The 25,730-nt window shown below is 47.4% G+C and overlaps 1 protein-coding gene across 1 annotated transcript in view; it reads left to right on the plus strand.

Annotated features, from left to right (window-relative positions):
• Window positions 1–25,495, plus strand: part of SHROOM3 (shroom family member 3) — a 42,617-nt gene extending 17,122 nt beyond the window's left edge. The window contains exons 3-9 of the mRNA XM_044429454.1: window positions 5,062–8,398; window positions 13,147–13,223; window positions 15,937–16,821; window positions 17,745–18,230; window positions 19,101–19,245; window positions 21,498–21,770; window positions 23,885–25,495. Of these exons, the coding sequence (XP_044285389.1) occupies window positions 5,062–8,398; window positions 13,147–13,223; window positions 15,937–16,821; window positions 17,745–18,230; window positions 19,101–19,245; window positions 21,498–21,770; window positions 23,885–24,235 (5,554 nt within the window). The 3' untranslated portion in view covers window positions 24,236–25,495. The remainder of the gene's footprint in view (window positions 1–5,061; window positions 8,399–13,146; window positions 13,224–15,936; window positions 16,822–17,744; window positions 18,231–19,100; window positions 19,246–21,497; window positions 21,771–23,884) is intronic.
• The last annotated feature ends 235 nt before the right edge of the window (window positions 25,496–25,730 follow it).

The following is a 25,730-nucleotide window of genomic DNA, read 5'->3' on the forward strand; positions in this document are numbered from 1 at the left end:
TTAAAGAGACAACAAATGACCAAAGCAGTTGAGAAAACGAACTTTAAACATGCAAACCATTCCTCCTCTGCTGTGTCCTGGTTTCTCTCTCATTCTCAGTCCTTCAACCTTACCTGGCAAAGCATATTTTCAGCTCTTTTCCTCCTCCTATTTCTGAGCCCTCCTGTGGTATGGAAAACAATCTTAGGCCAGGAGGGTTCCCCAAGAAGAGGTCACAGAGGAAGCAGATAGCATAGTTTGGGCAAGAGTAGTGAAAAGGAGGAAAGCGACCCTTAGTTTGGTCACTGCTGTGCTCCAAAGCTCTGTGTGAGCTAAAGCAGGAGGTGCGGACCAAGGGCAGAAGAGGTCCTCCATAATTTTTCCGTTGGTCAATCGGGAGGGGTTTGGCCAAAGTTTCTTGGCAGGAGGAGACCCACATGATGCCACCATGATCAGGGGAGTGGGATAGGCATGGGCTGGCTCTGCCATGATCAAGCAGTTTTATTTGAACCCAGACCAGGCATGTCCTGGAGAAGCCTTACCTGGGGCTCGAGCCTTAACTAGGCCAGGCAGAAGGTTTGCTCAAGCACCCACAGAGGGTCAACCTGTTCATACTGGCATCGGGCCTGGCCAACCCAGAAATTCGTACTGCCTCCAGATCGCAGTGGCTGATACGGCATGTCCTTATTCCTTCCTGAGGTCCACATGGACCCGGTGCCAAGGAGCTCTCCAGACCATATCCCAGTTTCAGACTGAGATGATCTTCATAGCCTCTGCATCTCACACCCGGATTCTGCACCAGCAGAGACCTCCGCCTGGGAACCTCTTAAAAGCCAGCATTTGTTCCAAGGCTGTATCTCCACTGTCACACTTCCTTGCTTGCCTCTCTAGTTTCTCCCTTATTTAGCATTTACCATTTTATTTTTCAGTTCACATCTGTCTCCAGGCATTGCAGACAGTTTAGGGCTTGTAAGACTCCCTTCTGCAAGGAGGGAGCAATTCACCCCCTGCGGCAGCCCCTCCTCTTCCTGCCTTGTCGGGAAGAGAGTGGTAAGACTCCTGCTCTTTTGGCCGGGCTTCCAGTCAGCAGGCTGGTCAGCATCACACCTTGAGGCGCAGAGTGCTTCTTTGGGAGCGAGTCCGCGAGGCAGCAGACGCCAGAGCTAAGGCCCAGTGGCCACCAGTGCAGGCCTCGTGGCCCCTGGAAATATGCTTCTGAGCACCAGGATCCACTGACTCTCCTGCCATCCCATGACTCTGATATAGACTTTCCCCAGGTTTCTCTTCCTTTGGTGCTGATCCTTCCCCTGGTGTCAGCGTTGACTCAGGTATTCCATTGGCCAGTACCTATCCCAGCAGGTGAGCAAGGGCCTACTTTGGGTAGATCTCTTTATCTTGGAAGGTCTAGCAAGTCCAGTTTGAAATGGGAAGAGAAGCAGCAGCTGCAGGAACCTCTGCAGCCTGTGATGTTACCTCTTCGGCCTTTGGGGGCTCCTGTACCGCTTATTTTGTACCATTTCCACTGTTTGTACTCATCCCTTCCAGTGAGGAAGCATCGGGTCACATTCCTCTGGTCTGGTACAGTTTATCTTATATTTGTCTTAATTCAGCTGAGACCTTATGCTCAGTTTTTCGTTAATTCCATTTTATAGCCAGCCTTTCTTCCATGGCGCTCTCAGCAGCATTCATTGGTGCTCCCAGACAATCCCAGCTCCAGGTTCTGGCTGCTTCCTGCCTTCAGATCATGCCCTGGTGTTGGTGTTTGGAGTTCAGTTTTGATCGCTACAGCACCCTTTATGAATTGAGAGTTGGAGGCACATTTTATGCTTATTCCCCCGAAGATTAGAGCATGTAAAAATCTGGGTAAACTTCCCCCAAAGGAGCCCACCCGATGTATCTCTGTGTGAGCCACTGCTCCTGCCTGGAGGGAAGTAAGCCTTCGAACCGTGATTCACACTGAGACACACGGCCTGCTCTTTGGCTGGAGGACTGGGCTGCATTCCGTTATTCGAGGTGATGGAATGATGGTTTCCAACCTGCTGTGAAGTTGCAACGAGGTGGCTTTTCCCCAGCAGAGGCTGCTCAAAAGTAGGCAAGGCAAGGACCGAGAATCAGCCAGAAACATGGCAGCCCTCCTCCTGCTCCACTCGCTCCTCTGTGCACGAGTGCTTTGGGCTCTACTGAAGCTTTTAATTAATAATGCTTTCGTTAATTTCCTTTGACACGCTAGTTGTTCTCTCATGTCACACTAATATGCTCTGCTTGCAGTTTAGGGATTATTGCCCTTGAGGAAATAACATCATCTATCATGTTTTGCACCCACCAGAGTTCCTTTAAATCAGCATGAGTAGCCAGCACAGGGTTCAACATCCCAAGAAAGACTGATGAATCCTTTGAGACCAAAAAACCCCCAACCCCTCCTCCAAGTAAATAAATAGATCCGTAAGGAATCTCCGTGCCACCCTCCTACCCTAGAATTTACTAAGAAGGAAGTCAGCATTGATGGTGGCACTGGCTGTTGGTGTGGAGGGGTTCGGGCACTGAATTTCACAGGTCTAACACCTCCCCCCCCCCACAAAAAAACCAAACCTATTTCCAGTTGAGACCAAGATCCCTCCAGAGTTTGGTCTAAATTAATAAGCTGTTTCAAAACAGACTTATGTCCACATGCACCACCACCCCATTTCTAAATGGAAAAGATGGCATGGCGAGAAGAGTTTGCACAGTCATAGGCCTGGGCATTGCTGCGTGCTGTTGCAGCGGCTTTCAGATGCTCTAAGAAACGGAGATCCAAAAATAATGATGTGATGATGATGATGATGATGATGATGTATTCCCATTTTATCTATGAAGAATTGAAATTGAGTAATAGTAAGAACATAAGAGAATCTGTGCTGGATCAGAACAATGGTCCATCCAGTTCAGCACCCATGCGTACAGTGGCGAACCAGCTGCCCACAGGATCCCTGCCTGCCCAGGCTCCTCAGCAGCTGCGGTGTGCAGGCAGGCCACCTCTGGTGAAGGAGGAAGCACAGAGCCAGCAAGGCTAGTAGCCACTGGTAGCCTCCTCCCTTATGAATATGTCCAGTTCCCTTTTAAAGCCACCCAGAATCGTGGCCATCACCACTTCCTGTGAGGGTGGATGAAAACTGAGGCCCGGCGCAGGGGCTGGCTGTGCTCTTCCTTGGTTGGCATTGTGTTCGCGGGGAGAGGGGGAGTGCACTGGTGTCTCCGGGGGGGCAGGGAGGGGAGAGGCGGCTCAGTGGGAGCCAGCTGGGAGCCACACCGTGCAGATTTTGGTATTTTGTTCTTGTGTTGACATTTTTGTTGTTCGGTTTCTGGTTGCTTTGAAGAATTCTTGTTTTTTTTTCCATATTGTGTTTGGAAACTAATACACAGAATACTGTACCATGTGTATGGTGGTCCCCGAGGTGGTTTTCCTGTTTTCATCAGTCCCCAGCTGTGGAAAAGTTGAAAACCACTGCATTTATCCATTCACAATGTCATGCTTTTCCAGGGGTTTCTGTAAGATTATTGGGCAGTTTTTCTATCTAGAAGATACTATCTCAGATGCTTGGTTTTACAGTTCTCAAAACTATGCATTTATGTCTTCAGAGATCACGTGCCTCTTCTTCACAGCAAATTGTTATAAAATAAACATACAGAGTTGAGAAAAAAGACCTTAATCCTTTGCAAATCTATGTACACAGAATCTCAACCCCTTACCTCTTAAGTGCCAAGTTTCAAAAAGTCCAGTAAATAGAAAAAGATCGTTGGGAGTGGAATAGCTCTGCACAAGAAGCTAAGTGTGAGGAGGGAGGGTCAGACAGTGAAAATGAAAGTGAAACCTTTGGAGCAGAATTTTCCACAAGTCTTTGGATCGTTTGGGCATTGCCTGAAGGTGTATCATATTATTCTTTCCTTAGAGGAAAACCTATAATGGCAGCAGGCTGTAAAAGAGACACAGTTTGGGAATATTTTAATGAAATTCCTCTACCTATGGGTAAGGCAGGCATTCAAATTATGTAGAAAACCATGGTTTAAATCTGGTCTTACTGACTAGTGATTTAAATCGATTCCATTTGAATCAAACCCACCCTGCTCCCCGTGGCAGCGAATTCCATAGTTTGACCATACACTGTGTGAAGAGCAATGATCAGCCGGCAAGTGGGCCAAGTAGCACTGGGACTTGAATGCAGGCGTTCACACAACCGTGCCCTGAGAAGGAATCCGGCTGGTTTTACGGCTGGCCCATCTTCCACTTTGGATCATATGCAGGAGAAGAATGCCCTAGAATCAAAGGCTCCCACTTCCACTTCTCCAAGTAGCAGTGACATGGGATGATTCTTGCTCTTTGCCTGCATCTTAGCCTGTGTGACAAGCAGCGGCCTTTGATATCCTTTTGGTAGTAGCTTTAGAGCCGCTCGCCAAGGGAACTTGGTCCATGATGAGAAACTCTGCTGGTGTCATATTCAAACTGCTGTGGTTTCCCTCCTTTTTGCCCCCTTCGATCCCTCATTGCCTCATTCCCTGTCATGTCTGTTTAGTTTTCTCACAGCAAACAAAATGTCTCCAGTCCAGTTGGAGTTTCCAGGAAGACTGCCAGAGCGTAGCCTTCACCTCCATAAAAAGAAAAGAAATGGGGCAAAAAGAGAAAGACGGGGAGGGAGCAAATTCCTCCTCCTACCCTCCTTTTCTCTCCCTCTCTCTCTATCACTCAAGATGCCTGGATATTTTGGGGATGTTTAGGATGCTTTTGATAGATTGCCAGGGTGAAGTAGACGTGCTTAGACTTCCCTGCAAAAGCCTCTGCTGCTCGTGCTCAGCTTCCATCTATTTTTTCCTCCCCTTCATAGTGATAAATAAGAGGCAAGTGTTGCAATGTCAAGCGGTTCTTCCCAGCAAACCAGGATGACTGCAGACTAAAACATAACGAGGCCCAAATATGGGTTTTCGTCTGTTCCTCTAAAAACTAAACATATCCCTTAGTGCCCCTTTATAAGCTAGTATAGCTCTCTCTTGCTCTCCTGTTGACGAGTCTTTCCTTCTCCCTCCTTTCCGCCCTCTTGCCTCTCTCTCCAGTTCCTCGACGAGTGATCTCTCCAGCTACGACCATGGCTTTTTGAGAAGAAGCCCCGACCAGTACAGCTCCAGGGGGAGCATGGAGAGCTTGGACCATGCCACCGCGGGGTTCTCCCATCACCCCTGCCACCTCTCGCCGGCCAAATCCACCAACAGCATCGACCAGCTCGCCCACCTCCACAGCAAGAGGGATTCCGCCTACAGCTCCTTCTCAACCAACTCCAGCACCCCTGAATACCCCGTCCCTGCGTTCGGCAAGGAGCGGTCCTACTCGGTGGAGAACGTGCATTCCCGGGGCAGATCCCAGGAGGGGGGCATGCGGCAGGCGGACATCAGGTACATCAAAACCGTCTACAATGCCCAGCGAGGAGTGTCAGAGGAATACGAGGTGAATTCCTCTGCTCTCTTGCCACGCACTGAGGCCCAGGCTAAAGGTTACCGCTCCAGTAGGTCGCACGGCTCTAGCAAAGGTCCCCCGACCCGCAGTTCATCTGACGGCGAGAGCCAGTATATGAAGGGGCCTCCCATGCCGCCTGCCCGAAGTGATAGTTACGCCGCAATAAGGCACCACGAGAGGCCCAGCTCCTGGTCTAGCCTGGAGCACAGGAAGTCCGGCAGAGTCCATCCCAAAAGCGGCTGGCCCCACCTGGGCCCAGGCACGCCTTCTCCAGGGCCCTTCCAGAAACCCGCGTTCCTCGAAGGACAGCTCCACACCGTGGTGGAGAAGAGCCCAGAGAGCAGTCCCGTAATGAAGCCCAAGCAGGTCTACTCCCAAGCCGCTCAACCGGGGCAGCCTTTGCTTCCTACGGGGGTTTACCCTGTACCTTCCCCCGAGCCACACTTTGCCCAGGTCCCTCCTGCTTCGGCGAGCCACAGCGGGACGCTTTATCCAGCGCTCGCCAAAGAGAGCGGGTATGTGCCACCCCCTGCGTCTGCTCCGGCTTCCTATGAGAGTGCTGCTGCCCGCAGGCAGCCTTCTGGCCTGGATGAGAATGGAAACCACAGTGTTCCCGGCAAGGCTGCCATCTTTTACCAGCCTGAGTACGTCTCCCCAGCGGCAGGGAAAAAGAAGGAGGTGGGGGAGATAGCTGCCACATTTGCCTTGTACAGAACTCATCCCCTGGGGTACCCGACATCTCCTACACTGGAGGAATTAGAACCCCCTCCTGTGGCGGCACCCACAGTCCAGGAAGGCGCAAGAAATGCACAGCACTCGAACCACAGTGCCCAGCCGTGGCAGCCTCACCTGAGGGATGGCAGGGACAGCAGAGCCCACCACCCCACAAAGGAGTATGGCTCAGGGGAGCAGCTAGACAGCAAGGGTGCTCACCTGCAGAAAGGTGAGGTGGATTCCACCACCACACTGAACCAGTGGAGCTCCTCCAGTAAAGCCGAACATGGGTTTTCCTCCTTGCAAAACATCCCGGAAAGCACCAGGCTGCAAAACAGCAGCGATTGGAAGGAGGCGCAGCTGTGTAAGAGGTACTCCGGTGCCAACTGGCACTTCATAAGTTACAGCAGCCAAGAGGAGAAGGATTGTGAGGGACCATTTGCTGAGCACGGGCAGGATGCAGAATGGCAAGGCTTGGAAGCCCACCAGGACACCGCTGCTAATGCAGAGCACAGCCATGGTGTGGAGCCAAAGTACGAGGAACTGTCTTCTCCACAGCCACCAAAGACATCCGACTTCAGCGTTCGGCGGCTCAGTTCCAGCAGCAGCCAAAGCTTTCAGAATGGTCCGTATGGCAAAATGGAATCCAGAAAGGCCCGGTGTTCTGTTCTGGAGAAAGTCAACAAGATAGAGCAACGTGAACAAGGCAGCCAGTGGCCACAGAGTTTGAATGCAAACAGTTTTGCTCAGAACTATGGGTTTAAAAGGCTCGGCCGTAACAGTATTGAGGACATTCAAAATAGACCTATCTCTCAGGAGCGTGGTCAGTTGCCAAGTGAACATGGCAGGCTGGCCAGCGTTAACAGCTCAGACTTGACCCCATATGTGCAACAACCGAGTGAGAACGAGACTGGCAAACCGGAGAGGGTTCTTTGGCCTTCTGCAGAGCAGCCAGGCATAGCTGCACCTCCTGCTGCAGCAGTGACAGCGCAGCAGGGCCTCTACTGTGGTGGGCCCTTTGAAAATGGTGCACAGCTACAGGCTGAGCAGCTGCAGCGGAGCAGAAGTACCTTCCAGGTGCTGGAGGAACCTGAGAAGGGGGTCTTCTGGAAGGGGACTGCTCAGGACTTGAATGGCTCGCAGCTGGACATCCCCTTTAACAGGGCATACAGGAACAGGATCAAAGATGCCCAGTCGAGGGTTTTGAGGGCCACGTCCTTCAGGCGCAAAGACCTCAACTTTAGCCCTCCATTTGGGAAGGAGCCCAAAAGAAGCGCACAGAGGCCGGCTTCGGCGCATCTCGGGATGAGGAGCCCTGCGGTGTCCCCTCATACCCCGAAGGAGAGACACAGCATTACGCCAACGGAGGTGAAGGTGGCTTATACCAATAAAGGAAATCTTCCTGGGGCTCTGCACATTCCCCGTATTGGCGGTCGGAAACGCCTGACCGCCGAACAGAAAAAGAGGTCGTACTCGGAGCCAGAGAAGATGAATGAGGTTGGTGTATCCGACGGTGATCTCTCGCCCTTCTCCCGTCAGAAGAAGCTCCCCCAGTTTGTTTTTCCAGAGAACACGGTGGCAGACAGACGCAAGATCTTCGAGAGGGAGAACAAGGCGTGCTCCACCATCAATCTTTCCAAGCCGGAGCTGAAGCAGCTGCAACAGAACGCCCTGGCAGATTACATCGAACGTAAGACTGGGAAGCGCCCGTCGTCTGCGTCCCATGATACCAGCCTCCTGCGGGAGGGCCCTCCAACCCCGTACCTGCAGGTGGGTGGCCAAGATGGCCAAGCCCTTTCGTCTGCTTCCAGCATGAATTCCCTTCAGGACCAGAGCTTTAACCTTCGCAGGGAGTCCCTGGAGCACATCCCGAGAGCAGGGCGGGGCTTTGCTAGTCTCCCTCCTGGGCTTACAGGCTTTTTCGATCTTGGTGGGTTTGAGAGCAAGAAGGCGGCCCACTCAAACACCTCCTTTCCCCATTGGCTGAAAATAGATCGGCATCATGACCACAGAGCCAATCCGGAACTCACGAAAAGCACTCAGACAGATCTTGACATATGTGCCAAGCCTTGCCATGATACCCAAGCCCCAGAGAAAAAGCCGGCCCTGATCAGGAAGCCTGGGAAGTCAGCATCTGCAGAAGACTTGCTGGAGAGATCCGAAAACCAGGCAGTTGCTGTGCACGTCCGATCCAGGTCATCTCCCATAGCTGATAAGAAGTGCCAGGTATGTATAGAATACAGGATATCTTTGTTCATATCCTTACGGCCTGTTCACTGTTGTCTCCTCCATTATTTGGAGTTATGCTGGAGTGCAGATGTATGAGGCTTCCAGGGAGCAAAGGAATCTGGCAGAGATGGAGGGGGACACGCTCTTTTCTTCTGTGTGCTAGGGAATTCCCACATTTGGGAATTTGAATGGAGTGGGGGTTTTTACATGCCCAAAGGGTCTGAATCTGTGGGGCCCTGGGTGTATTAACCAAATCCATAGGGAGTTTCTCCACTCTGCAGTCATTGAGCAGCAGGCTTTTAAGAGTGTGTGCAAGCTCTTGCACAGCTCTTGTTCATTTCCATGGCACCAGAAAAGTTTGGCTGTGAAATATCATATTGTTCTTCTATTTATTTTGATCACAGGTATCCTATTAATCCCTCTAGGACTACAGAGGGGCACAGGGTTGTACCTTCCCTTTTAAGAAGTGCAAAGCTGGATGCAGCTAAGATATTTGATCCTCATAGCACAACTGTAAGGTTAAGGCAAAAGAGTGTTTGGGCCAAGGTCCAGCCTTCAAGGCTGCCCGGGTTTTCCCTGCTCTAAACCTAGTGCTATATCCCATCAATTGCAGTGGCTCTCAAATTCCTTTTTGGAGGTAATAAGAACAGAACACTAAAGTATTTCCGTTTCCACTGCACATCCAGCTGTGGGGTCCTTACTTCTTGGCTCACTGTTTTTATAAAGCAGATGTTGAAGCAGAATCCCCTTCTGAGCAGTTTTAGAGCAAGCCCAGTGACCAGGGTCCAGGAGGCAAAATGCACGCACAGTATTGTTCCCACCACCACCAGCACGGACTTTATGAGGTGATCTGGAAAGCCATGTGTTCCACATCTTTTGTGTCAAAAGCTGGGGATCCCCAGATGGTGAAATGCTTGGTTTTCTTGCTTTCTTTTTCCTGTGGACTTCCTTGTGTTTTTGTGTGGGGCGTATTAGCTGGGTCACTGGGACCACCCTCTGAGTCGAAGCCACAAAACCAGTGTTTTGAAAACAAGACAGGATAAACAGCAGAGTGGATAATTAAGTGGGCAAAATACTTAAACATCTGCTTGAATCTCCAGCAGACCACCAGACTTCTTCTGTGTCCCTATTTACCTTCTTCAGAGGTAAATGTTTTAAGCTGCTGCTCTTCTTACATTATCTGGGTAGAATCCCTGGTGTTCTTCTCATGTTTCAGACAAACAGGGTGATTCTGTGTCCTCAGAGTCCCTTGATGACGAGACCACAGTCCCTGATTAAACTGATCACCTCTTTAACTTGCCAGTGTACAATATCTAGAGCTTTAACAGTTAATATTTTGGGAAAGAATGCCACTACCCTTTTGATCCATTGAGAATCAAGGCAAATGGCAGCATTCAGTATTGATAGGAGAAAATTCAGTCTGGATGTTACTCGAGTCGTTCCCTATGTTTGTGTCAGCTGAGTGGCAATGGGCATTCATTAAACTAAAAGGGAGAGTGTGGTGTGATGGTGAGAGGGTTGAATGGGGGACCTGGGAGATCTGGGTTCTAGATCTGGGTTCTAGGCCCCACTCAGCCATGGGGGTCAGCTGTGGACTCTCTGCCTAAGCTACCTGACAGAGTCATTATGAGAATAAAATAGAGCAGAGAAGAACTATGTAAGCTGCTTTTGGATTCCTTGCGAGAGGAAAAATGCAAGATATATATGCAATCTCATCATCATCATCTCAACATGCAGAAATTTAGGAAGTGGAGCTTTTTCCTGACATGGAAAAGCTTTAATATTTTAATTGTTTTCCATCAGATGCTTCTTAATGATGGAGGAACAAGATCTGGTAGCCATGCTGACAACTCAGTTAAGAATTCTAAAAATTCACGTGCTTGCATACATAAGCAAAGAGGGGAGTATGAGCCACCTCCTCTTCTCAACTATTCCTCCATTATCCGCTCGGAAAGAAGGCAACTTCCAGGATTTCAGACGGAGCTCAGCTGGCATTTGCTGCCTTCTGTGCGGAGATGCAGGGTCACACATGTGGGTGGAGGACAGGTGCAGCTGGAGGGCTGGAAAGGCAATGCAGTGTGTCCATGAACTACCATCCATGGCACAAAGTCAGTCCATCTGAGCTTTTAATGGGAATGGTTTTCTTCAACCCTAAACATATTTTTAAAAGGCAGAGGGAGGAGGAGGAGGAGAGGACAAAGAAAGAACAGCAGATAAGCAAAGCAGTGTTGTCTTTAAAAAACGAAAATCAGCTCCACAGTCAGCAGACTTTCCTCATCTCTTGGCTCATTTTTAAAGCCTTTGCTTGCAGTATAGACTGTTCCTTGCAGACTGACTATAAATTACATTGCACTGTCACTGAAGGAATTTGTTTAAAGATCTGAGGAAATTGATAGCTGTGTGGAATTGCTAGCCCATCTGTCTGGCCACACATTCTCCATCTCCTTCTTTTAGCTTGTCTCGGCCCACATGCCTTTTAGCTCTTTGGCTTGTAAATGTGGGTGAGCACTTAAATGGCTGGGTCCAGGGGGCTTCATCTTGGCCCCTAACACCAATGCAGACTACCGCAGAAAGAAATCGTTGGAGCAGGGGAGTGTGGCTCAAGTTGAGAGATACCTGACGCCCAAATATGTGAGTCCTTGGAAGCTGGTATTGACCTGTGCTTGAGTACATTTCCGCAACCTCTTTCTTTTGCATTAACATTGTTTGCCGGGCACAGCCCGGCAAGGCCCAGTGTGGCACTCAGCGTGCTGGACTGGGGATCCAAGCGATCTGGATTCTAATCCCCGTTGGCCATGATGCTCCCTGGATGATTTTGGGCCAGTCACAGACTCTCAACCCAGCCTGCCTACCTCACAGGGTTGCTATTGAGAGAGGGGAGAGAGCTGTGTAAGCTGCCTTAAAAGGAAAAAGAGGGAGATGAGAAATTGAATGAATGAATGAATGAATGAATGAATGAATGATATAGAGATAAATGGACAAAGAGTTTGGCAACTTTCTGACAGTTTGCTTGCTTGTTTATTCGATTTCTGTCCCAGCTTTCTTCTTACAGAGGACTCAAAACTCATTCTCCGCCTTCTGCTCTCAGTCTTATCCCCGCAAAAATAACCCTGTGGGGTAGGCTGGGCCGAGAGTCTGTGAGTGGCTCAAAGTCACCCAATTGGCTGCATGGCTGAGAGGGGACTTGAACCCGGGTCATCCCAGTCCCACATTCTTAACCTCTGGGCTACACTGGAACTCTCACAGTTAAGCACCTGTGAGGCCCAATAAAATCAATGGACTTAAGGACAGATAAATGCACAAAGACCAGGTTTAAATCTCACGTGCACGCTAAACTGGTTTTCATGTCTGTTTGGTCATAATGTTCACAAGCAAGAGAAAATCTTAGTTCCTGTTTATGATATTTATTTAAAGTATTTATATGCAGCCTATCTCACCACTGGCATCTGTAGGTGGCTCGCAATATCAAAACATGACACAGTTTTTTAAAAATCGCTATGAAAACAATAAGCCAACAATCTATAAATTATTATAAATATGAATTCCAATAAATGAATTCAACCAAAAGGCCATAGTGGCATCTAGTGAACATTAAAATATCTTTTAAAGAGGTAAGTCTTTGCCTGGTGCCGAAAAGAATGCAAAGATGGAGTCAGGCGACTCTCTTTGGGGAGAGCATTCCAACTGTGGGGAGCAGCAGCAGGAAAGGCCGTCTTTCTGTTGGCCCCCTCGCTTGCTTCCCTGAGGGATGGCTCCCACAGAAGAGGCCCTGCAATGATCTCCAAGGCCAGGTAGGCACACGTGGCTCTCCAATTGTGAAAAGTGCCCTTGCAGGAAAACTAGTTGGCACAGCTGCACATCAGTGAGAGAGAATCAAGAGGCGGAGCAGCAGCTTTGTGGGGAGGCATTCCAGCCAAAAGTCCCAGCCGGAGTTTTTCCTCTTTGCCAAGCAAACATCACTGAACCCCTTTCCTGCAGCTCGTAAATGCCGATCTGCTGGGTTCGGTGAATTAGACGGGGCTTCTCAGTGTGTTAATCAAGGCATGCCTGTACTCTTGCACGCTTGTGCATGCACAGATATCGTGTGTGTGTGAGAGAGAGAGAGAGAGAATGAACAGAGAACTCCCATTTCTTTCAAACAAAAAAGATGATCTGTGAGTAGGACAATGCTTGGTGATGGGGCGTGTGTGCACGGAGGATTCACTGCCTGTGTGAAATATAGTATACAAGGCGGGTGCTTTGGGGATTGGAATGCTAAGCTCACAATTGGCAGGTGAACAGCTCTGGGCCAAAATGAGTTCATGTCAGATATCAGCTCTCCTGCTTGCAATTTGGAGGTGGACTGAAGGGATTGCAGACTGAGCAGCAGCTGTGGCTCTGGAACGAACTGACCATTTGCTTCCAGAATGAGGAGAGAATTCTCACCTGCCATGTGCTTTCTTGTTTCTCTCAACTGGCCCTCCATTAGGAATTGTTGCTGACAAGAATGCATTGGCTCGGGGTGGGGGGAACGGGCTTCGTTTCACCTAAGCTCCATATGAGGAGTTCAAAGAACCTCTAATTTTAGAAAGATGTGAGCATGGCATCACAAACACCTTCATGCCATACATGCAAGCCAGCTTCTTCCTCTTCCTCCAGTATTTATTGTGCACTTGGACTCACCCAAAATACAACTTCCTTCAAAAGGTTTCTTTTGCAGAAAGTTCAGGTTTCTGTTTCCTTTTTAACTGTTTTTTTACCTTAAGGACTTGCTGATGGGAGACAAGACTGCATTCAGTCACTTTGTGAAAGATCCTTTCTATGTGGTGGATGCTGGAAGCAGGTAAATCTTTATTTTCTAGTGTTGAATGCTTTGTGGTCTAATGACACAATTTGAATTAGGAAATCAGATGCTTACTTTGGTACAGTCAAGCACTGGATATTTCTCAGTTTCTCCAGATGAAGTATTCTTGGATATTTTTGCATAACAGAATTGACTCAAGAAAATGAAAACACCATTACTTTTTTTAACTGTCCCCTTCCATATCCTCTTCCATGGCGGTTTGTTTTTCCTGTTTGGTCAGTGTATGCCTCATGGCAAGAGGGGAGCCAAATATATCTGCACAGTTGTAAACCTGCAAGGATTTACACAAACTAACCCAATTTTTTTAAAACAAACTAAAATGAACAGTTTTCCTATAAAAAGTCTTGCAGAGACAGTGTCTGAAGCAAGAAAAGAGGGGTACAGTTATCAAAATCCAAAAAGGTTCCTTTTGCCATGAGTTTGAGAGACCTTTTATTTTTAAAGGAATCACCTTGAAACTGTTTTAACATGTTTAAACATTTCCATATATGCTCAGACCCTGCCCCTATTGCCTGAGTTAAATGGAACCTGCGTGCAGGACAAAGGTTTTATTTTCATAAAACTTACCTAATGCAGAAGTTACACTTTAGCGAGGGTTGACTTCTGTAAATCCCCTGCTAACTGAAGACCCAACGGCTGCAATGGAGACTTTGCTGTCAGTTGACTGTGTCTCTGGGGATGACGTCTAGAAGATGTCCGTAGGTGAGCGATATCTTAGAGACCCTGAAGTTGCACTGCAGGTTAAGCATAAACTGTTCTGCTGTTCCCACTCACAGTGAAATGTTTGCCCTGGTATTTACCTTGAAACACGAGCGCCACTGTTGCTCTCGCAGCACTCTGAGCATCGTGCATTCCTTCCACCCACCTGGCTAACCTGTGTGTGGTGGAACATCTCCTATGCAGAGTGCATGATCTGCATCTCCCGTGTAGACTGACCTGTCTCCTGCGGGAGCAGGTATTGGTGGCATGAAGCACGATGCAGGTCGCCTTAACCGCTTTGACAGAAAGTCTTCCTGTTATCAGGAGCATCCCGAAGGGGTCATTGCGCAAGCCCCTGTTTCATTCTGAGTCAGCCAGGAGGGCTCATGTGTCTGACTTCTGATAAACTGAAAATTATAGTTGAAACCCTAAGCGATAGCAAGAGTCACACCAAAATGTTTATTTGGGAACTTTAGCTGCCAGGCTAGGCTTGGAGTTGATGTCTAGTTTCTAACAAGAGAGTGCTCTGAAGAGGGGGTAGTTGGGGCTTATGCCCACCCCCCACATGAGAATCCTGCTAAGTAGCTCCTAACTAGTTTTAGTGGTATTGCATGGAAACAACATAGTTTTCCTTCTCATCTTCCCCAATTAATCACTGTTTCAAAATTATATGTGCATTGCCTGTTCCACGCAGCTCCTTAAGTAGCTAGATCGACATTTGCACAGAAATGAGCCAACAGGAGCAGGAAATGGGCTATTAGGTAATATATGTTAGTGACAAGTCTGACATTCCTAAGTGCTTGTTACCATCTTAAAACCATTGGAATGCCATTGCTGCATCAGCAATTTATGTGTTGCATTAAGTACATTCCTCTGCAGGGGAGTATTTTACATTCAAGAGTCACTCTACAGATTTTTTTTTCCTCCCAGATGGAACAAATTGAGTTAAAAGCAACAATAACCCACCATTTAGCTAACTATGGCGGAGGAACTAAAATGAACAGAGTGTGTTGGGTTGTACCAGTGTGAGTTCTCTTCAAGGGGTAGATGCATTAAAACGAATGGGACTTAAATTGGACCGACACTGAAAAATCAGTCTGGACCTTTTCAGGGAAAATGCTGACTCGTACCTCTGCCAGAACCTGGAAAACATTAATTAACCAGGGAAAACGTTTTTCTATCCATAGGAAAGTAAAGGTGGGGAATGAGATTCTGTACCTGGAATAGTTACCAGCATATAATGACCCTTTGTTATAGCATACCCAGTGCTGGATCTTCTTGAAAAGAAATGGTTCAGGTATAGGAATCCACAACTGGATCAAAGGCAAGACATGCAGAATAGGCGCCAGTAACTGTTCCTTTCAAGAGAGGAATAAAGAGCAGTTGTGACAGGAAAAATGGTAAACAGTGAGGTGATCGACTGTGACGCTGATACCCAATCGGAACTGATACTGGATCACTAAATATCACTGTATCACCAAACTGCCCTATGGTGTCTCTTAAATATATGTGCATTAAAAAAATACTTATAGGCTTCTGGTTCTTGTAACTAAGGGTAAACATAAAGCATCTGTGGTCATGATCATAAAGCAGGTAACAGGTTGAGACAAGGCAGTGTGAACATGGCTGCATTCTGACCTCCTCCCCGCAGATCATCTCACCTGCTACAGCGTAATTGCAGTCCACAACCTTCACTGTCTTAATGTGTGATACAAAAAAAATCCACCCAAAAAATAAATCTTTCAACTTTAGGAATAACACAGTTCTAGCATTTAGAAAACATTGAGAAAAGTGTGTGTATGTAAATATTCTTCAGCTGTGCAGATTTTATTTTCCTTGCTGAATTTCTAGCATTTTTGCTTCAACTTTTGCTTGTTTTATTTTTAATGCAGAAGACTAGACGCCACGTTTTTATGGAACTGACGCATGAGCTTGAGTTATTTTCTCTATAAAAAGGAATATAAACCTTTTCCTATTTTTACACCTGTCCTAGATTATTTGGCAGTAAAGAAAGAGGTCAGACTGGCACATCAGCGTTCACCCAGTATCATCCCCACCCTCGTCCAAGTGGTGAGGGCGTTGGTAGTTCATCTGTACTGAGTGAGAGCCAGAAGGCCCTCGATCGTCTCAGGCACATCAGCAGAACATCTGCATCCGTCTCGCCTTCAGCAGATGCGAAGGGTCACCATCCCGACTCAAAGAGGACGGGCAGGCCCCATACTTCTCCCAGATCTGGCTGGTCTAATGCTGCTAATGCCACACCAGCCTCACTGCATTTTCTAGGGACTGCGGAAGGCCTCCTCACAAAATGGCAGCCCAAACCTGATCAGGAGGGTACAGGGCAGCCCCACGTTCTGGAGGGGGATGATAGTCTGCCCAAGGAACTGACAGAAGAAGCATCTTGGAGGTGGAAGTCTGCTGTGCCTCAGAGATGTCTCCCACCTAAAATTAAATGGGTCAAAGATGCCGGCCTCCCAAAGAGCTGCACGCCTCCTCAGACAAGTGGGCAGAAAGTCTTCCAGCAGTGGCCAAACCTTCCCTCCCAAAGCAGCTCCAGTTCTGAGACAGGGACTGCTTCTGGGCCAGGAAGATTCTCCCTCCGCATCTCAGAATCCTGTCTGCAGGAGTCTCCTCCGCTGACCCGTCGGGAAGAGGAGGACGACGACGACGACGTTTTCTTTAGTGAGCCACTGCCTCGTTCCGTGGGGTCTTCATCCGAGTGCTCTCCCCCTCCCTTGCCTCCGCCTCCTGCACCGAGCCCCGGCACCACAGCAAGCACGACGGAAGGATCACCAGCGCCTCCTGCCGCTGCGCCAGAAGCGGGCAAGCCGGCAGCAGACCAGCCCGCGCGTCCCGGAGGGGAGAGTTTTGTGATCAGGTACAGAGGTGTTGGCGAACCCTTCCCTGTTCTTCCTTGCAATCCATTTTCAGCTCAGCTGCCTTAGGGTCTTAGCAGCAAAGCTCTGAATGGGTGCGCCTGCCCTCCATTCTTCTTCCATCTGCCTGCTGCAAACTAAAATTAGCCCCCCCAATTATTCTCTGCACTACTCTCTGAATATGCAAACCATTGCTCAGTGTCTTGTCTTGTTCTAAGCTTTGGATAAACCGTCCCTATACTAGTGTCTCGGGATAGCTTACAACAAACAAGTACAGTTTACAAGCAATTCATCAAGTGAATTCACTAATTCACCAAGCAGTTGGTGATTTGATATTTAATACATGATGCTATTCAGTATTTGATATATAATTGTTGATATTTGATAGTGGTAAGGTAGGATCTGATTCTATTTGGTTGTTGATCAAGTTGATAGGCAGTGGTAATTTATACCTATTGAAGGTTGGCCTGCAATAGCATTTAATGGGTGACTGTGATTTACAATTGGGGCGCAGTTGCTTGTACGATTTGATTGTTCTGATTTCATCAGTTTTAACACACAATCAAGAGATGCCCACAAAACCTAAAGCAATTGCATTACAATGTACAAATCCACATGCAAAATGCAGCTTTCAGTTTTGAATCCAAACATATTCAAATTCCAATGGTGAAATTGAATGCATTGGCAAATATTGAATGTTTACAAATGATCAGTCCAGCTTGATTCCCAAACTATATTAAGGCATTTTGCCTTAAATTGTTACCCTGTGCTCACTGCCTTAGAAACCAATGTGATGTAACTTCCAAATACAAGTACTTAAAATCAGGATGTAAGTTACTTTAGGGAAAGCTCAAATTGTTCCCTCCTCGCCTTGGAGAGGTTCAGAACCCCTGAGTTAAAGTGGGTTTTTTCTCCTTATTAACAGAAACCTTAAAAAGCTTCCCAGGAACTTCAGTGAGAAGGAGAAAGCAGAACCAAGCAATACCATCTCCAGGAACAGCTCTGCAGCGTCACCTACTGAGAGCTCAGGGTCCAAGCTGAATGGCACTGCATCCTCCTCAGAAGCACAGCCACCGCCTCTGGCCACACTGGGGCCAGCTGCCGAAACACCTGCCAGTCAGCCTAAAGGGCCCGTCATTGCTAGCAGGGACTCCGAAAATGCTGGGTGCAGCCCTGAAGGTCACACAGGGAAGACGAAGACCCCAGAGGAAATGAAGGAAGAAGCCTTAGCTAAGGAGATCATCCACAAGGACAAGTCACTAGCCAGCATCCTGGATCCCGATGCCAAGATGAAGACCACCATGGACTTGATGGAAGGGATATTTCCCCGAGGGTCTTGGATACTTAAAGAGAGCTGGAAAAGGAAAATATTGCAGAAAGGGACCGGAGGTTCAGTTCCAGAAGATAACAAGTGAGCACCACTTTTCTTACCGTCTTCACCACATGCCTTTGATTTGCTCTCTGCTTCCAGTACAGAAGATTGTCCAGCATTCCATGCTTTCCAAACAAAGAAACAAACACGTGTTGTGTTCTTGTAACCATCACGCTTGTGGGTAGTCCTTGCTAGGGTTCTGGCCAGGGCTGCTCTTTTGTAAAAGGGAAGTAGCAATCAGGTTTATCTCAGCCCTCTACCTGCTTCCCTGGAAAAGTGAACATCTATTTTCCCCCTCTATTACATGTGGGAGTGGAACATTGTGTCTTTGTTGCAAGAAATCTTTAAAAAACTACTCTAGTTTGAGTGGAAGGTGCAAGCTGAGTTACATGTCTTAGATTGTCCCAAGTCTTATGAACCTATCAAGGTTTTTTTTTTGCAGCAAGAGGATCAGTAATAGAGAAGGTTTTCTGGAAGAGGGCTTGTTTGCATTTCCATTCTAATGTGAATCCACAAAGAAGTCTTGGTTAGGTGTATGTGTTCAGTTCAGCAGGGCAGATCTGAAGACCATGCAATGATGCCCCACAATTCCTAGAGTCTGAAACATTGTGGGTTTCTTTGGCAGATGAGTCAGTGGGGAAAGGATTCCTTGAAAGGGAGACAATCTATGCTGTACATGAAGATGTGGACTATTTTTTAAACAGTGGACCTGTGCCATCTGGTGGCAGACCCCTATTAATGTCCCTGACCAGGTACTTTTAGAAATGTACTATGCTGGCTGAGATGGGCTCTCAAAGAGAGATGAAAATAATTTCCTTGCCTTCCCATACCAATGTTGAGTGTTTGTTGACTGGCACAAGAAAAACACACCTCTTCCCTGACTCCGTTCTGTATGTTCTTTTTGTTTAGGAAGGACAAAGAAGCTGTTGCGACGTTGGTCTCATGTCCAGCTTACTGCATGTCTGTCCCCCAGCCAGAACTCCTGAACAAAGCCAAGGATTCGCCCAGAGAAGCAGATGGGGATGAAGAGCAGGTGGGCATCAATGCAAAGAAGGTGAGTTTTATGTATTCCTGGCCGTGATCCTAAGCAGAATGGTGCAAATCCCACGTTCCTTTGTTTGAACTGTGCATGAGGAAGAACAGAGTAACAGAAAGCAAGTTGCTAACCCTTGACTGGACAGTCAGTTCAGGATGCCTGGTGGAATCTAGGAGAGTTGGTGCCAGATCAGACTTTGAAGCGAATTCCTGGGGGTTGTTATCTATTTTATCATTACATTGATTTCATATCCTACCCTTTTCCATCTCGCAAGACGTTCCGTAGGATTGACATGCGTACAAGGTTTCTCTCCTGCTCGGTTTATTTATTTATTTGATTAGATTTTTATCCTCGCAAATCAACCCTGTGAGTCAGGCTAGGCAAAGGGTCAATATCGGGCTTAAAGATACCCCGTGAACTTCATGTCTGAGTGGGGAATAGAATCCAGATCTCCCCGAGCCCAGCATGACATCACCCCAGCTTGAGGACTGACCCTAATGGAACTATCCGTGTAAACAACCTCTGTCGCATTGCTATTGCACTTGCAATGAACATGGTTGTGTTTTTTACTGCATTTAAAAATAAACAGAAAATACTGTGGAAGCTCAGATTCTTTGCTGGAGAGCAGTGACACCTCAGGTTAAATCTGGGTTTGGGTGGAAGGGGGTGCTGGGCTGGACAGGAAGCCCTCAGCGGGCCCTTCTGTTTTATCAGTATCCCGGCAAACAGCAGCAGCAACTGTTTGGAGTCATTAATTGTTTCAAAGCAAATGCTTGTGTGCTCAGAGCTGAAATATTAGACCACTAATCCCAGGCACTTTGCTATCATTCCTGCAATTGTTCCCCAAGTAAAATGAGTTGGGCAGAGGGGCTGCAGAAAAGAAGAAAAGCAATTGCAGAGCTTCCTGTTTCCTACAGAAAACGTGCAGACTGCAAATCTAGGTTGATGATACAAAACTGGCAGGAAAAGCAGGGTTTGTACATGATTGGGTGGGTTATCTGCGTTGGGTAATGGGAGAAATTTGGTCAAATGCAGTAAGAAAGTGAAATAAAGCCTCCAATTAGAAATTATCATTATTGCTTTAGTTCCACATTGACTAATAGCTGACGCTATCTGGGCAGTTGAAAACAATTCATAAAATACAGATAACACAATAAAATAGAACTCATAAAACAGATAACAGTAACAGCATTGTAACAATTTACTGAAAGATGTGAATTCTACAATTCTCTGATTCTATGAAAAACTGAATATAAAACAACTGTGTTTAATTTAAACGAATACCTAAAGTTAATTGAAATAGGCCTGTTAAAACAACTGACCTCTCCACATACACACACACACACACTTTAAAGCTGTTGGAAAGCTTTGGCATAGAGGGCAGTCTTAAACTGATGCTGAAAGCATGGTGGAATTGAGGCTAGATGACTCGCATTGGGGAACTTGATCCATACAGAAAGGGCTAAATGTCAAATATACAACAATAAGAGGGAAAACAAGTGTTTTCTGCTCAACTGCTTTCTTCTGGCTAAAATGTGACAAATGTAGAAGGCTTGTGAAGATCTTCAGTCTGTGTCGTAGAATTTTCTGTTAACAGAAAGCTACTTAGTTTGTGCCTTGGTCAGTAGATACTGCAGGTGTTGAAAGAGCAAGCCAAAATAATCTCACACATACGACCTCTCATACGTACATAGGGTACCATGCAGGCAAAAAAATTTAGGTGGCTTTTTAAAAAAAAGTTCTCTATTGTGGTGATGCAAGTGGTACCAGAAAAATACATCCCTTGATTTTTGGAATAGCAAGTGAAAATTGTATCATTGTCAAGTTCTTGCTTTTGAATAGGAGTTTCTTCTTTAGCTTTATGCTGCATAAATAGAGAACAAAATGTCTGTCTCTTTGCCCCCTTCTTGCTCAGCAAACTGTGCTTCATGCTTTCTACCCAGTAGCTTGCTACTCCCACTTTGCATGGTGGGTTTGCTTAGTGCAGGGGTGCAGAATTTAGGACCCTGCGAAGGTTTCAGCCTCCCATCATCCTTCCCCATTGGCAATGCTGGCTAGGCCAAAACACCTGGAGGGCCACACATTGGCCACACCTGCCTTAGGACATCATGCAGTGGTGAACTCACGATACATGAAATCACTCCTCTTTCTGATAAATGTATTTGCATATATTTTATGACTTGGCTGGCGTGGGATCGATAAAGAATCTTTTGCAGAAATGTTTTGGTATGAGAGTAGGGACCGATTTCTATTTGATTCTCTCCTGCTAGGCCGAGCTTATTGAGAGCTTGTCCCGCAAGCTGGAGACTCTCCAAGAAGCCAAGCAGAACCTGCTGGCTGACATCAAGCTGAACAATGCCTTGGGAGAAGAAGTGGAGGCCTTGATCAGTGGTCTATGCAAGCCCAACGAGTTTGAAAAATACAAGATGTTCATTGGAGACCTGGATAAGGTGGTGAGCCTCTTGCTTTCGCTCTCGGGACGCCTGGCCCGGGTGGAGAATGTCCTCAGCAGCCTCGGAGAAGATACCAACAATCAAGAATGGGTATGTAGATTCAGCAAGATCCAGGGCTTGCCTGAAGCAGCAAAAATTAACTCCAGCAGTAATTTTGGCAGTAAAATACCTACTTTTTTTATGGCCAGTTCACAGGGTGTTTGATTACTACAGCAGTATATGAAGTTCTGCACTTTTAATACAGTCCACATGGCCAAGGCAGTGGGGAATAAACTTTTGTTTATACCGCATTGCACTTTGCTCATTGAAATTGAATACTTGCTGTTGAAGTTACCACTGCTCTTTGATGGGGATTGATCTGTATGTACCTTTCTTTTATTTGCACCTCGTTGCTTGCGTAACCAGTACAGAAACTGTTGAGAATAACAACCAAGGGTGATTCTAGGCAGGAGTTTCCTATTGCTGACAGTCAGAAAGTGTGTGCTAACTTTTTTTGCTTAGCAGATTTTCTGTGATAAGAAAAAGGGGGGAAGGACGATTCGGAAAACATGGGAGGTTTGCATAAATGGAAGACCAGGACCTCTGGCCCTGCAAAAGGCTAGCCGAGGGTGTAATGCAAGCCCCCTGCAGCTCAGTGGCTTCGTCATTCTGGCCATCGCAGGGGCTTTTTTTGTCTAAACAGGCTTGGGTGCCAGCCCTGATGCGTTTAGACTAGAGTCCTGCAGTCGTAGCCTTCAGGGAAATTCTCGATGAATTTAGTGGCACGCCCAAGTATTTGATCACAGCACATTCAGCCACTGAAGCTAATCCTAGAGTATAAAGGTGTTTTACTTCTCTTCTGGGGAGGGGAGCAGACTGCTTTGCCAACGTGAATGATACAGAAGTGAAGCAGATATGACTCAAGCTCTTTGAGTTGAGTTAGGAAGGGCACGATCCAGTTTTCCCCAGCTGGGTGCCACCCAGATATTGTGGGCCTTAATTCGCATCAGCTGTATGGAGTGCACTTGATGGGCAGGAATACTGGCAGTTGTAGCCCAAAACATCACCGTCCTCATCACCGCCACACCGCATTTATATCCTGCCTTTCTTCCTCTTGCAAGGAACCCAAGGCAGCTTCAACATTCTCCTTCTCTGCATCTTATCCTCACCAGAACCCTGTAAGGTAGGCTAGGCTGAGAAGCAGTGACTGGCCTGAAATCAAGCAGAGCAGTTCATGCTTGAGCAGGGACTAGAATGCAGATCCCTTGAGTCCCCATCCAGCACCCTTAACCACTACACCATACCACCTTGAGGAAGCCTGGAGTGCATGTTCGGATCCAGCAACTGATTGCATATGCTCCAAAGCTCACACTGGCTTTCACTGTGCACTTCAAAGGGGGCAGGAGCGGCTTTCTGGCTTTCTTCGTAGTAACAAACGGGGCAGCTCCACACTTTAAAGCTTGTCGGATGAAGCAGAGCCCAGAAAGGAATCCGGGTGGCAAACCCTTTGTTTTTCAAAGGGGAGGTTATCTCCCTCACTTCCATCGAAAAAGACAGCAAAAACGATGCAGTTCTTGCCTGGAATCTGAAACCAGTGAGCAGTCATCTCCCAGGCCATTTACTCTGCTGTTCGTCATTCATTCAGGGCTTTTAAAATCTGTAAATGTAATCGCGATTGCTGCATCTTGTGAATCAGCGGACAGGCATTCACCTTCCCAAGCTGAGCCAGTGCACGACCTTGAAGGCCTTCAAATAGCACACTGAGAGAGTCCAGGGGCAAGAGCTCGGTGTGCCCCTGCTTTCACACAAGGAACTTCCTGTGCACTGTAGGCCAAGGAGGTCCAGACCTGCTTCCTACACCTGTGCGGGGCAGTGGTGTTCTGCAGCAAGCCCGTTCTCAGGTGAATTCAACTCAGGTCACCTTTTAGAGCATGCCAATGATGTTGGGAGGATTCCTGAACTGTTAGGGGAGTAATATGCAATTTCTAGGCTGTGTAAGTATCACCTGCATAGCTATACCTTGAGCTAGCCCATCAAGTCACCTTTGCTAAGCTGGAAAGGCACAAGCTGCAGCCAGATGGGGGACCACGTGTGGAAGCAGAGCAGGGAGCTGGACCTGATGGCATGAGGGAGCAGATTAGAGAATGCTACCCACTGAGTTGCGGTGCTCAATGTCATGTTTTCTTTCCTCCCTCCCTTCCTCCCCACCCCATGACATGGGACAGAGCTCTCTGAATGAAAAGCGGAAAATGCTGGCAGGCCAGCATGAAGATGCCTGTGAGCTGAAGGAGAACCTCGACCGGCGAGAGCGTGTGGTCCTGAACATTTTGTGCAATTACCTTCCAGAGGAAAAGCTTCAGGAATATCAGCATTTTGTGAAGATGAAATCTACTCTGCTTATAGAACAGCGTGAGCTGGATGACAAGATCAAACTCGGTCAGGAGCAGCTCAAGTGCCTTGTGGAGGGCCTCCCCACGGACTTCACCCTCCAGAGCAAAACAGCGACGGAACCTCCCGCACCCTCCAGCGGAACCGGCAGTAACAGCAGGCCTCCTGCTCCATCTTCTTTGCTCTGACCTCTCGCTCCTCCCTAAGTTTATTTAATCAGACAGAGCTTTTAACTTTTTAAATTGATGATGAGTTTATTTTTTTTAATTAACATAGGGAAAATAAACAGCATGGAAGCATTTTTTTTTCCTTCTCTGTGACATTACACTGTAACGCCTCTCTGGATCCATGTGGGGTTCTTGTGGGTAAAAGTGATGCAGAAACGGGCAGCAAGTGAGGTGCAGAAGCGAACAGCAATGGAAAGGACTGGCTTATCTTGAAGAATTTCAGGCTGTTCCCACGAAAGGCGTCTCGGTTCCCTCTGTGCACCGTGGATCATTCAAGAATGAAGGATATACAGTAATGAAGCCTTAATTAAAATATTAATGTGATCCCCACTGTCTTGAACAATATCGGTATTTATATTTTTTAAACCCACAAGATAGAATTCTGTATAGATTGTGTACATATGCTAACCAGTTATTTGATTCTACTTCAACATGTATGTAGAAAAATGTTTTTTTGTTTTACTGAACAGAGGAAAACAGAAGAGGAACACCTTCCCACCCATCCCGAATGTAGCCACACACTCTAGCTTGGAGCATGATGAACGGTTCGCAGAAAAAGCTTCGGGTCCTTCTGCAGGGGTGCTGATGCACACAGAAATGCTGTCTGTGGCTGGTGCTTCGCTTGCATCGCCCCAGACGTCGGATGTGGAGGCAGCTGTGCCTGCAGCAGGAGGCAGATGGGGAGCACGTCCTCCATTCCGTTGGGTAGGAATCCCCAGCCATGCGCGCTGTCCATGCGCGTACAGGCCACTGGCGCTCACTCGGCGTTCCCACACGCAACAACATCCGGTGCGTTCCGGCGCGCAGAGGCGAAATCTCTTCCCCTCTTTCCTGCACGGCAGGGTCCTGTGCAGGTTTGTAAGCAAGGTTCCATGCGCAGGATGCACCGCAGCCCCTCCACCCTGGTGCACCAGGCAGTCCCCAGCCCCAGGTGTTTATCTCTTTCAGTACCCACTGAATGTACCAGTAAGTGACCTTGCTGAGAATGCTTTGCACAGCAAAATACCGTCTTCCAGATCTGTGATGTGAAGTGACCACTATTTCAACAAGCACTTGTGTGAACTAAACAACTCAGGAGTTGGTGTGAAACTGAAGCTAAGAGACTTCTCCCTTGACTCTGTCTTGAGCTCAGTGACCATTTTAAAACAATAAACCAGAAGGCATGGAACCGCATGCGGCCTGCGAGATATTTGAATGACTTACTGAGGTGGTTCTTTGAATGTTCTTATTTATAGATTGCTTTAAAAAAATCCTTAGCCTTGGTTGTTTCTTTTCATTGTGTAGTGGTACTTTGTTTTGCTAATCCCATTGTATCTGACCATTTCCAGAGTGATCCTTCGCCTCCACCGGAATGTGAAACCCCAAAATTGTGCAAAAGGAGTTGACTATCTCACAGTCTCTTAACTAGATGCTGCTTTGTCATATTCCGATAAACAGATCCTGCCTTCACATGTCT

The sequence above is a fragment of the Varanus komodoensis genome, unplaced genomic scaffold (assembly GCF_004798865.1).
Source record: "Varanus komodoensis strain SLA01 unplaced genomic scaffold, ASM479886v1 scaffold2, whole genome shotgun sequence".
NCBI lineage: Eukaryota > Metazoa > Chordata > Lepidosauria > Squamata > Varanidae > Varanus > Varanus komodoensis.